The following is a 13,802-nucleotide window of genomic DNA, read 5'->3' on the forward strand; positions in this document are numbered from 1 at the left end:
CGCTCCTGCCTCGTGCGCCGCCGCTCACGTAACCAGATTTGCGTGATGACGTAGGAAGCGCTCGCGCTCTGGCTGTGTGTGTCCTTTTTTCCCCCTGTTCCTTCAGAGAACCAGAAACCGCTATGTGTTGACGGTGTGAAGGCGAGAAGCCGCTTTGACCGCCCGAGCCAGAGAGCGAGCCTCCGGGGATTGTGGAGTCGCTTCAAAGATGAAATTTAGATAACTACGGTTGAAACTAGTCTCTCCTTCTTCCTTTCTTTCTCTCTCTTCGTCACGGAGTAATGGACAAGCCGCCGCCGCCGCCGCCGAAGCCTCCTCTGCTGCCGCTTCTCTGCTCGCAGCTCAGCCTCCAACACAGGGTGAATGAGGTGACCCTAACCAGCGCCTTTCTGTCCTGGAGAGACGTCGAGACGAGACCAAAGCGAACCTCTGGCAGCATTTATGGTCCTCTAAAGGCTGGTAAGTTTCACACCAGACTAATAAATTGTCTTATTTCCTCTTAAGACTGTTGACACCAAAACCCTTTGTTTTGTTTCCGTGCTTGTGTGTAAGAACAGACAATATGAAGTGCGTTCATTTTATTAAGCGTCAGTTCTCCCTCTCAGAAAGAGTGCAGGAGCTCCTGAAGCAGGCCATGTCTGAGAAAACAGGCCTCCTGATGTCCTCCTAAAAGGGAAGCTTTTGCACAAGGCTGGGAATATTTCATATAAACAAGAAATGTTGCAGAACAACATTAAGACTGTCCTTCATGACCTCAGGACAGGGCAGGATTTCAATCCCAAATCACTCCTTAACCCTTAACATAAGTGCACTACAGCTAGGGATTTATATCCAGGGGTCATACACGGTGTTCAGGGGTCATATGGTATGCAGGCCTGACCTGAATATTGACCAGTGAGGACAGAGATGCATTACCTGTAAGAGCTCAGTGTTCTCCAGGGGAAGCTGACTTCTCTCTCTCGAGTCACGTGTCCTCGTGTTTCGTTAATTATCTGTGCTCTAAATAATGCTTTAGACAGATCAGTGGACCTTTAAGTCTTTTCCCCCTGGTCAGAGTTTCTATAATTACCCAGAAGGCAAGTGCTAGTGAGAAAACATATGACACAACAGTTCCCTTTTCTTATTTTCACCATCCTTCTCTTGTACTCGTGTTGTTGCGGTTTGATGTCGAGCACTGGGTAAATTCCAGGTCCCGTGTTTCTGGACAATACTCGATCTGTCATATGGAACATCCCTAATGTGGGATGTGCATATTTTGGAATCACATCCTTTTCTCAAAAGGACCGTTGCCATAACGTAAACGAGCGCAAAGAAATATGTCCCGAGAGTTTGCAGTAGTTTACTGTGACGGTGTTTATAGGACAGATTATACGTGTGCCTAGTGATACGTGTCACTAAAGAAAGCTCACAATGAACCCAGTGGACTTGAATACAAAAGGACAAACTGGGTATTTTGTGTGTGGTTTTATTTCATTTTTTTTTTTTTTTTTTTACTTTTGTAGCCTACACGTATATTTTCCCAGGGGCCGTCCTGCCTCGGATTTAAGTTTCCTTCCTTTCCTCGTAAGATACTGTAGAGGCCCTGGCTTTTGTTAAATTACTTGGAAACTTAAGCACTGAAAGTCTTCGACTACTAAGGCTTCATTCAGGCTTGGTATTAAGAAGCGTCTCAAGTGAACAGGTCACAAGTGGAAAGCATGAGATACACGTCTGAACACAGGGCTCAATACATCTCATGTTCTGGGTGCAGATACATGCTATGTCATCTCTCTCTCTCTCTCTCTCTCTCTCTCTCTCTCTCTCTCTCTCTCTCTCTCTCTCTCTTTCTCATATATATATATATAATATATATATATACTCCACATTTAGTCCCAATTGTCTCTTATAATTCCCTCCACTCTTCTGGGAAGATGTTCCACTAGATTTTGGAGTGTGCTTATGGATATTTGTTTTCATCAGTTACAAGTATATTAAGAAAGGCAGGTACTGATGTAGGTGAGGAGACCTGGGGTGCAGTCAGTTTTCCAATTCATCCCAAAGGTGTTCAGTAGGGATGAGACTAGAGCTCTATAGCAGGCCACTCAAGATCTTCCTCTCCAAAGAATGTAAACCAGATCTTCAAGGAGCTCACTTTGTGCACAGGGGCATCGCCATGCTGGAACAGGGTTGGGTTTCCAAGTTCAAGTGAATGCAAAATTGTATTATTTCGCATCTAAAGACGTTCTGTACAACTGAGTGCCTCCAGTTTTGTGGTAACAGTTTGGAAAAGAACCACATATAGCAGAAAAGGTCAGGTGTCCCAATACTTTTGGCAATATAGTGTATTTATAAAACTTAATCATCCTTGTCCAGCCATTTTCATATTAATGCTCATTATTGTTTCTTTAGTAACTACTGGGACTAAAAATATTCTTTTTAAAAGCATCATTGGTACGGTAAGATTTCTGTTGGACGTGTATATAACATGGAGAAGAAGTCTTTAACTTAATAGAAGTCAACAGGAAAAGAGAAACTGATGAAGAAAGAGATGTTTGGTTGCTGTTACTCAGTTTCAAACAGGAACTAACTTGCGTCACGATGCATGAATTATACATGTCGGGTTTAATGTCAAAACGACGAACAAAATACGTTAGGAATTAAGGCATTGCACTGTTGCAACATATTAGACAGATGATTCTACAGAGTCTGGGTCTAGAAAGCAGCATGGCTCTGTAAGAAGTGAGTCACGTGTTGTGTTCGGATGCGTGAGTCTTGCTCATAAATACAGTCATTTCAGGCTGATCCTGTGGTCTTCGTGACTATTTGGAAATATAAGTTAATGTATCATTAAGTGGTGACCTTTCTCCGAATGCACTTAAACCACTTTACAGTAATTTCTACATGATGCTGGTAATGAAAAGATATCACTCGATCGTAGTCCAATAACGGATCATCTTAGATAAGGGCCCTATCAGTCCTCGAGTGTCTTTTATGCTCGCATTGACCTCTGTAGTGCAAACTATCGTTTTATGTAAATCGCTAGTGTGAAGGGCGCTCATATTTCTCGAGACACTCCAGCACCGTGTCTTTGCATTTCCTTTTGGGGCCATTTACATTTTCATTAACCTGCCATTTTATTAACAAAACAGGCTGGCTTTAAAGCTGATACGCTATACCCAAACCATGGATTCATCCAGCAAATATTCCAGTATAATGATGTCATTATACATGAGCACATAGTGTCATTGTTTGTGTTCTTTTATTCAGCTTGTCAAACTCATCATTCTAAAATGGGTGAAATAAACGTTTACATGTCTGGTGTTTGGCAGATGCTCTTATCCAGAGCGACAGAGCAGGTGAGGCTTAAGGGCCTTGCTCAAGGGCCCAGCAGTGGCTGCTTGATGATGCTGGGATTTTAACTCATGACCTTCCAAGCCAAAGTCCAATGCCTTAACCACTGAGCTACCACATTCAGCTTCACCGAACAAAGCCGTGATCTTGGGATGGAACTCGGGTCGCAAAAAAATAAATAAAACACCACTGGAATCTTTCAATGGGAATTAACAGGAATTAATGGGAATAAATTAGGAATTTACAAAATTGCAGGTTAGCCTATAACTGGGGTCGAAAAAACAAAAATCTTGGTTAAAATCCAGACCCCCTACATGCACTGTGCATTCCTTCATAACAGACATCAATTCTTGAATCCTGTACACAGAAATGACATAAATGACATACACTTTGCATAAATTTATATATTGACCAAATAAAATCAAAGTCAAAATGTCATTTTAAATCTGTATTAGTTTGTATGCATGCTATGACCAAAAAAAAGTTTTATATTTGTTTGTATATAATACAGTTTCACCAATTTTTTACTTCATTTTTATACATTTCCATTAGTTTCTGGTAAGTTTCCATCTCAGTATATTTCCCAAATTTCCCTGATGAAGTTTCCCATGGAAAGTTTCCAGAAGTTTTCCGTCCCTTTGCAACCCTTGATGGAAGCAACCTTAAGTTCAAGAGCAATCCAACACGAATAAACATGAGCACTGTGGGGCTTGTTGTTGGTTCGCAAGCCAGTACCCACATGCTAAGCAGTATGAGTCACAGGCTAACCTCCGTGCTAAGGCTAACCCAGGATTTAGCGTCTGCATGATCGTATTAGATGCTACAAGTCTTCCTGTCTGCTTGCAATAAATCCCCTGCTCTCCCAGTGGAATATAATAAATCATAAGAGGCATCATTGCTGATTCACTTGAAGTCCCATCCCCCCAAAAAATGCTCCTTTCTCGTTTCCTTTGAGTCACTTCCACGCATCTCATAATAACTGCAAGGAAGCTACAACACCTCCTCATACTATGTTTGGAAAAATAGATCCAGCTTGCAGAATGTGTACTTGATGTAACCCAACCCTGGCCCATGAAGCTCCTCCCAAACACCTTCTTTATGAAGGGTAATTTCATGCTAAACCATTGTCTGGCCGAGGAGAACACCATGCATTGGATAAAAGCCATGTGCGGCTGCTCAAACAGGGAAGGACAATGTGTTATGTGAGCTCCATGCACCGTCTGCGTCTGCCTGCCCCTCACGTGATGTGCCTGTTGGAGCTTGCATCTCCCCAGTGATGGATCCCAAGCATAGTCTTAGATTTCTTAGAAAAACCGCAGCAACAAAACCGTTTTCAAACCGTGCTGTATTTGGGGTTCTGTTTCCAATTAATAATTTAGATATGTTTATTTGAAACGGTCGATTTCTCAGAGTTCCTCGAGAACAGATCGATAAATTGAGTGGAGGTTTCATGTCGTGGTACGTGTACTATTGTAGGAACGTGAAATGGTGTCTTTGGTGGGATCAACATTTTATATATGATAATATCAATGACTTGACATGTATAATAATAACTTGCCTTGTTAATATAAACATAATTGTGTGCATCATCTTGAACCTACTACTAAATACACTAAGGTCAAAAGTTTGTAGACACCTGCTCATAAGGTTTACTGTCCCTTTACTTTTATAATAAGCTCCACTGTTTCGGGAAGATGTTCTGAGTGTGTTTGTGGAGATTTGTGCTCCTTCATCTATAAGGGTGTTGGTAAAGTCAGGTACTGATGTAGGTGAGATGAGGAGGCCTGGGGTGCAGTCAGCCCTCCAGTTCATTTCAAAAGTGTTCAATAGGTTTAAGGTCAGAGCTCTATATCAGGCCATGCAAGATCTTCCATGTGAAGCATATCTTGATGGATCTTTGCTTTGTGCACAGGGGCATTGCCATGCAGGAACAGGTTTGGGTCTCCTAGTTCAAGAGTAGGGAATGTTTAATGCCACCACTTCCACATGCAATTGTGTGGCTCTAACGTCATGGTAACAGTTTGGGGAGAACTTCGTATGGCTGTTGGGCTTTCCAAACCTTTTGTTCATATAGTGTAGTGTAGTGTAGACCGCTTCATATAACTGCAGCGCCATCTATAGCTTTGGCCTCAGTTTTTCCAATCTCAGTTACTTCTGTTCTGGATTCAATAATGACTGAACACTGCTGGAAAGATTGAATGTGAAGAAAAGCTGTTATCCCTTATGTTTAAGACGTGATAAGCGGTCAATCACTAATAATTCTCTCTCTCACACGCACACACACACACACACACACACACACACACGTAACATTTACACAGGTAGATATTTTGGGCTTCTGCCGCTCGTGTTGTCCGTTCGTCCATTCTAGATTTTCATTAGCGCGGTATCTCAAGAATGAGCGTTTGCGAGGTTATAATTGGAACCAGCAGATGAACAGATTATAGTGTGAAATTTATCCAGAAAGGTTCAAGGTCAGTCTGATCCACTCGGATACACTCGGTGTGGCTGCAGGCTTTCATTCAGACTGAGCAGAAGTGTTTCCTGTTTAATCAGTTCATCTTGGTTTCCAATCTACTATCAAGTGTATCCCCAGTCTGATGGGAAATTAGCACCTGCAGCTACCCCGGACCTTTGTGGTTAAAACTGAAGGTCTGGAATAAGTTTGTTTTCTTCATATTTGAGGTCCAGAGTCTTTAGAAAGCATTTACTCTCTAATCATGCTTTCACCTTTTTATGTGCTGAAACATCAGGAATGTTTCCTGCTCATTTTGAAGACACTCGATTATAATAATAATATGTAAAAAAAAAAAAAAAAAAAAGATTTACATGTACATTTACATCTAAATGTACAACACAAAGTGATTACGTTTGCTTTGCCCTTTGCAGCAGTGTTTGAGTCGTCTTGGCCGTCTCTCTCTGAGCTTTCCTGGTTCCTCGGTCAGTCTAAACATTGGTGTAGAGCAGTTTCTTCAGGTCACAGATTGATAAAATATAATTTATTTATTTATTTTTTGTACTCCAAGCCACTTCTTTATAGTTTTTCTGCTATTTTTTGACTCATTGTCTTGGTAGGTTATAAATGTTCACCAATTTCTGAGGAGCAGCCTGTCACCTTTGAATTTAAAAGTATTTCCCATTCCTCAGACTGAAAAGCAACCATAGAACATGATGTAATGTAATGTGATATATTGGGTCTCGCTGTAGGCTTTAGGCTGAACATGTGACGTAATGTTAATCCGTCTCAGAATTGGCCAATGTCCGATAGCGAAGATCTGATGACATTGTTGAAGTCTGCATCGGTTCTCCTGTTACTGCCACTCAACTCCTTTCTTGCCCTTGTCCTGCTTTCCTGTTTGGATTGATGGCCTGGTCTTTTTTTATTATTATTACTTATAATAACTTCAGTGTTATTAAGACTCTTCAATGCTGGTCTTGTATAAGTTTTTTCCAGCACTTATCCTCTAAACAATTTCATCTAAAATCTTTTAGAGCTTTATCCTTAAGCCGGACTGATCTGGTCTGCTGTTTGACCTGTGTGACCTCCCATTGATTATTTATAGTGTAAGGAACTGATTGGACACAAAGAGATGTTTAACAAATTTAGTGAGCACTCAAGCATTTTTACTGATAATATGAAGTTGAGGATTTGTAAATACTTATCTGAATAACGTATAAGGTTTATTTCAAAGGAGCAGAAAGGAAAATCACATCGTATCTTATAAACTTGCATTCAGTGTTGCAATACAGCAAAATAAATGCCGCAGTCAGTGGCGTGTCGATACACTTTGAAGGCTCTGTAAAAGATTTTTTTGCGGTATTTCATTCATCCAATTTAGTAACAAAGCACTAGACTTGCTGGCGGCAGACACGTCCCCCGTCAGTGCTGTCAAGTTTTACTCGTTCTCTTAATGACCTCTTGATCTCTTAGACATAAAGTAGCACATCAGATCAACCATTTAGCAGAAAACCACCTACTTTCAGAAGTATCGAGATGTGACGTCACCAGCGTACATATGCGTCAGAACCAAATCAATTGATTAAATCTCCATGCCTTGGTAATACTTAAATGTTTACTAAGAATAGCGCTTTGTGAAAACTGGGACGCTGGCAGGAAGGGATAATGAGATTTAGGTCTCAGTATGTACATGACAGATGGCAGTAATACGCTCCAACTAGTTTTATCAGGAATGGAAAAATTATAACTTTATCACTTTAGCTCCAGAGTGTTTGCCCTGTGCTAACAGTTCTGTTTAACATTCCGAATTCACGAGAGATCCATATCTATGTGGAAGGTGACTTCTTGTGAAAATCTCCCGTTAATGAGAATTAGTTTCTTTTCTTTTTTCTTTTCCTCTTTTTTTTTTTTTTTTAAATGGCATTTTTCCCATGTGCTAAAACAGCTGTTGTATAAAAAAAATTTTTGCTGCCACACTTGCACAACCAACTCAACATTTCATTCCACAGCAATTAACAAACAGGTTCCTCATGTTTAAGTTGTTCCACACCTGAAGGACAGAAGGGAACAGAATGGAGCGCATTCAGGTTTATGCTCACAGGCGATATGACCAGAAAATGTGTATGAGAGAAAGGATGAAATGAAGATTGCTGTCATATGGTTTTAGATCGCAAACCTTAAAGGTAACCTGAGAGCAGGTTTTTTTTGTACGCGCGCGCCCAGAGTCGAGTCAGAGCGCGCGCCCAGAGTCGAGTCAGAGCGCGCGCCCAGAGTCGAGTCAGAGCGCGCGCCCAGAGTCGAGTCAGAGCGCGCGCCCAGAGTCGAGTCAGAGCGCGCGCCCAGAGTCGAGTCAGAGCGCGCGCCCAGAGTCGAGTCAGAGCGCGCGCCCAGAGTCGAGTCAGAGCGCGCGCCCAGAGTCGAGTCAGAGCGCGCGCGCGCGCCCAGAGTCGAGTCAGCGCGAGAGAGAGAGAGACATTTCTCTTGAATACAGTGGAATGTTCTGCATTGTTACATACCATTTCCTTTCCTCAAACCTTATTCACTGCTCAGGGATGTTATGATTGCTAGATAGCAACCTTAAAGGTAACCTGTGAGCAGGTATTTTTTGTACAGCGCCCCAGAGTCAGAGCGCGCTCAGAGTCAGAGCGAGAGAGAGAGAGACATTTCTCTTGAATACAGTGGAATGTTCTGCATTGTTACATTCCATTTCCTTTCCTCAAACCTTATTCACTGCTCGGGGATGTTATGATTGCTGAAGCCAGGATGTCTTAACTTAGAACAGAGAGATATTCTGTAATCAGGACACTGGACTCAACAATACACCCTGTGTTAAACTTTTTAAAGCTGCTTTGAGACAATGTCTGTTGTGAAAAGCGCTATAGAAAAAAACATGACCTGACGTGTAGTAAATGTGCTCAAACATTTCTGACCAAATTCTTTTAATACATTTGTTCAGAGTATTAGATACTTAATGTACAGTAGGTGATGATTTCAAAAGAAAAACATGGCTCAGACATGGTTTGGGTCCACTTGTTCTTCTGTAATGTATGATGATGATGATGAAGATCGTATGCTATGAGCTGTATGGTAACCAGATCTCCACCACTATCAGAACTCCATCTAAGCGAACACGGTTTAGAAGTGCAGCATCATCGCATTATTAAGAAAGAGGGAGCGTTAAGATGGTGGAGGGAATGAATATAATGTATACATTAAGCTCTACAGAGGAAACATCGTAATTACAAACAGAACGCCCAAACTCTCATTTAATCTCAAATCAGACTCACTTTATCTTGCTCTATTCAACATCAGGCAACATCATACACTGGTGTTATGACAAAGAAAAACATTTTGGAATGAGTTCTCCTCTGTCAGGACTAGCCTGGCCTGTTTCACATTCTCACTGGCAAGATTTCATCACGGATTTTATTTTTGTTTTGTTTACAAGCCATGATCAGATCCTCGCGAAGATCATTTTCCAACTGTAACTGATGTTATCAGAATGTGGAACCAAATCAGCAAAAAGGTCTGTTTTAACAATCAACAACTTGTCCTTAAACAAAGAAACAGGTTCCCAGTATTTGTATTCTTTTTTTTTGTTTGTTTTTTAACGTCATTATTGAACAATCTGGATTGTATGGAAGCCCTTTTCTGCCACTGAATAAAATTTTTTATCATTTATAATTCGTTTATCATATAATAATAATAATTTTTCTCGCAGTTGTGAGTTCATATCTGACAATTGCGAGAAAAAAGTCAGAATTGCGAGTTTGTATCATGCAATTGTGAGAAAAATAACCTCGCAATAACCTTTTTTCAAAATTATTTATTTATTTATTTATTTATTTATTTATTTATTTATTTATTTATTTTATTCAGTGGTGGAAACAAGCTTCCATAGGATTGTCTTATACAACAATAGCAAATTATTTTTGCTCCAAATTTAGACTCCTGTGGAAAATGTGTTTGTATGTATGTATGTATGTATGTATGTATGTATGTATGTATGTATGTATGTATGTATGTATGTATGTATGTATGTATGTATGTATGTATGTATGTATGTATGTATGTATGTATGTATGTGTCTTACACAGTATATATTTTTTATTTTAGCAGGCAGCCACTACGTGCCAGTGTGCGAGATCATATCCGTCCAGGAGACGGAGGAAGACTGCCCGAACACAGATGTAGGAAAATGGCAGAAAGTTCCACATAATCCAGCTGAATCTAACCAGCACGCTTTCACAGGTACGCGTGATCATGTACCGTTGCTGATATATTTGTGCTTTCTCTTAGGGCTCTGCGATATTGACATAAAAATGATATTTATATAAGATATATAGATATTTTATCGATAACTACATTTAGACAATATTTTGCTGAGTATGTTATTGTACTGGTACCTCAAGGACTCTGACTTCTAAAAATGTTTTATATTCTCCATATTCTGTGTCATGGTCTGTTCTGAGCAGTGATGCAGATTCATCTTTTCCGATAAGTTTAAATAGATTTTTATAGTTTCTTTTTATGAGCTGTTTTTTTTTGTTTTTTTTTAACCTTTATAAAGTAATTTTTTCTTATAATTTTTTAAGTCAAATTCTTATTTAATTAGTCAATTAGAATAATAAGACATTTTTGGCAGTTACCAATGAAATGAATTTAATAGCTGATTTTGGGAGGGGAAAAAAACGTCACTTTTACGTGTGATATTAATTCGCTATACCGAATGATAAGAATGTACACATTGTCTGGCCCCAGAGCCTAAATTTTATAATCATTCTTAATGCATTTTAATAATCTGAATCATGCAGTGAAAGAACTCACGCTAAATACGCACCAGTCCAACCTACTAAACTTCCTCCTGTAACGTGTGTGTGTGTGTGTTATTTGGGTACACTCGGTCAAACCGCACATCTTTTAAAAAACAATTACGATCTCATGACGAACCATAGTGTTGACAGGAATGTGTGAGATCTGTCCAGGAATACAGATCAGCTGAAAGATTATATATAATGATATAAATATGATGTTGAACTGCACATTAAAGCTTTTGTGACCTCCTCTCTGTAGTGTCCTATGTGGAGAGGACTCCGAAACACCGCTGGCGGTGCAGTGAAGTCACCCTCCATTGCACTGATAGGACACTGTGTCTGCAATGGGTCCAAGCCATCAGGGAACAGCTCTCACTATTGAGTACGTCCTTAACGTTCTGGTTTTGCAACCCGACCTACACTTATGTCAACTTTCATAAATGCATGTGTCACTTTATTTTTCATACATATTTAGACGTTACCTGAAGGCTAGTCTGGTTCTAGGGTTTATGTGAAGTTTGTTGAAAATGTACTAGAAATGACTTGCACCCGAGTTAAACATTCACAGTTGAAGTGTTTCGAGCCTCAAGGAGACGACACTTTGGTTTTAGAAGTCCGATATTAACAGGTGAGGGTAAATTATTTTTACATGGTCACATGATGTTTCTAAGAATTAACTGACTACGGTTTTGTACATTATTTCTCAGGTAATGTGCATTTTTGCTATAAGCACTAATAAAAATGCAACAGTGGATTAATATGTTTATGCATATTTAAGGTTTTGGTAAAATTTTCATGCCAGTCTTTTTATATATGATAAAAAGAAGAACGAAAACATCCATTTATAAATCCCCAAAAAATATCACACATTCAGGAACTTTGTCTTGACAACGATCCGGGTGTCCTGGCTACGAAGGCAAATTTTGACCGTTTGTCACAATCGCTAAAGTTGTACACTTGCCGGAAGATTTTTGCAGCGCAGCAAATTAAGTCTGTTGTTTTCTCACCTCTCCTCGTTTGCAGCCATCCGACCGAAGCGATTGCTCGTCTACATAAATCCCTACGGAGGGAAACACCGCGGGAAAAGGATTTACGAGCAGAAAGTAGCCCCAATTTTTTCCCGTGCCTCGATTTCCACCGACGTGATTGGTGAGCGCACATCAGCCGTCTGCATTAACATTTGAATACAAAACGAGCGTTGACATTCTGCAGAAAGATATTTGTGGGCAAACAGCCGTAACTGCCAAGTGTTATCATGGATATGATTTTGTTTACAGGTTTATCCATCAGGCAGGATAATGATAATGGGAGCACTGATAGCTGGTAAACATGAGAAGATTATTAATCAGGATATTTATTTATTTTTTTCTCTCCCGCTCACATAGGCTGCGAAATTGTGAATGGAAAAGTCGCAGCACACAATCATATATTGCATATATAACTGTATAAGGCTTATTAAAGAAGTGGGTTTCTATCATATCGGCATTTCATGGATAGGAACTGAATCACGAGAGGAGCCAAGCTAGCTTTAAAAAGCTCCGTACATCTGTTTTGCATCTATAGTCACTACCACAAGACGCTTTCTGTGAGCCATCACTCGTCAATCCTGACCCAGTATGTCTCAAGTTATAATGTAGTTAAGGGTTTGTTTGTTTTTTCGGCTTGCCTACTTAACACTTGGTGTAGCTCAATTAATTGTGCCCATCAACCCCACCGGTGACGTAGCAATTTATTTTTTAAGATAAAGTCTGTGTCATTGCTTTCCCATTGTTCACAATAATCACTTTAATAACTTTGCATTTGTTTCCATAGTTACAGAGTGGGCCAATCACGCGAGGGACCACTTGAAAACGGAGGCGGATCTAAAGAAATACGACGGGTGAGTCGCCGTTAGCCGAGATCACCGCGGGAGGAATTTGCTCGTCCACAGCAAAGACTAGATTATCATTTCAGTGCACATCGGTCCGCTGGCACGGCTGCGCAGTTTGGCAGCGGCGAGTATTCGCTACGGAGCGAAACGAGCTTCGATGACAGCAATATGCAGCATTCATCAAAACAAGGTCCAGAAGCCAAGCGACTCTGAGTGGAACCGCTGTTTCTGGATCAGGGTTTTTATTTCAGCACTTCAGCGAATAGTGCTCATTAAGCGGGTTCCACCTCGAAGAACCGTAACCCTTATCCCTCATTATGACTGCTGCGCTGCCGTTCTCCACCATCACCTACTCACCTTCGACTCCGCGGTGCTGTCGAACTCTTACACGTGTGCACAGAAGGTGTTGGTTCCTATAGTAACCGTGACACGAGTTGTATCGCGCACGCTCTCGTCAGATATGATGGTTTCATAATCTCAGCATGAAGAACTAAAATAGATCTGTGTGAATTAGATGTTTCAGCGAAGGGTCATTTTGAGTCAGAAGCTCAAACACGTTTTGTTTTTCCTGGAGGTGTTTTGTTGGGCTTGTACGCTGCAACATAACTCATGCTTGTTGTTTATTCGGCAGGTTGGTTTGTGTCGGGGGAGACGGCATGTTCAGTGAAATCATGCATGGCCTAATCTCCCGTACGCAGCGCGACTCCGGGGTGGACCAGGACCGCTCAGACGAGACTCTGATACCTTGTGCTCTCCGTATTGGCATCATTCCCACAGGTGAGTTCTCCACACTCAAGCGAATAACAGCGCCGTTTCTCGTTTTTCTTGTTACCCCGGCCTGCCGAGGATCCTTGAACCACTCGGTACGTGTGGATCTGTTGCTTTCTAGCATTCTAGGTAGCTGTGATGTACACGATACATTCCACAGCTGCGGCACACATTACTTAGAAAACAACTGTTTGGCACCTGTAGCGTCTCCCCGATGGGAGATGGGTGAATCGTAAGAATGAAGCACTTACTGAAGATGAATGAATGAATGACTTAAACTGCTAATGAAGGAAGATGAGAATAACGAGAGCTGTTTTTTCCTTACAGCTACAGCTTGCTGTATTGTCCCGTTTTGTTTGGTTTTGCGCAAATGGCTTTCCCTACTTCAAAATAAAACTCTTTTCCTAAGCTTTTTCTTTCATTCAATCTTAAATGTAAATGTATTATGCTTTAAATTTTCATCTTGCCTCATTACCCCCCTTGCCTGCATTCATTCCCCTGTAGTAATCGCTTTATCCTGGTCAGAGTCACAACGGACCCCTTGGATGGAAGTCCCTTCACA

The 13,802-nt window shown here is 40.8% G+C and overlaps 1 protein-coding gene across 1 annotated transcript in view; it reads left to right on the plus strand.

The window, feature by feature from the left end:
• Positions 1 to 13,802, plus strand: part of cerk (ceramide kinase) — a 25,541-nt gene continuing 11,739 nt past the window's right edge. The window contains exons 1-6 of the mRNA XM_083528481.1: positions 1 to 459; positions 9,905 to 10,039; positions 10,862 to 10,984; positions 11,626 to 11,751; positions 12,415 to 12,481; positions 13,104 to 13,249. Coding sequence (XP_083384607.1) covers positions 282 to 459; positions 9,905 to 10,039; positions 10,862 to 10,984; positions 11,626 to 11,751; positions 12,415 to 12,481; positions 13,104 to 13,249 — 775 coding nt within the window. The 5' untranslated portion in view covers positions 1 to 281. The remainder of the gene's footprint in view (positions 460 to 9,904; positions 10,040 to 10,861; positions 10,985 to 11,625; positions 11,752 to 12,414; positions 12,482 to 13,103; positions 13,250 to 13,802) is intronic.

This window comes from Silurus aristotelis (genome assembly GCF_946808225.1).
Source record: "Silurus aristotelis genome assembly, chromosome: 24".
Taxonomy (NCBI): domain Eukaryota; kingdom Metazoa; phylum Chordata; class Actinopteri; order Siluriformes; family Siluridae; genus Silurus; species Silurus aristotelis.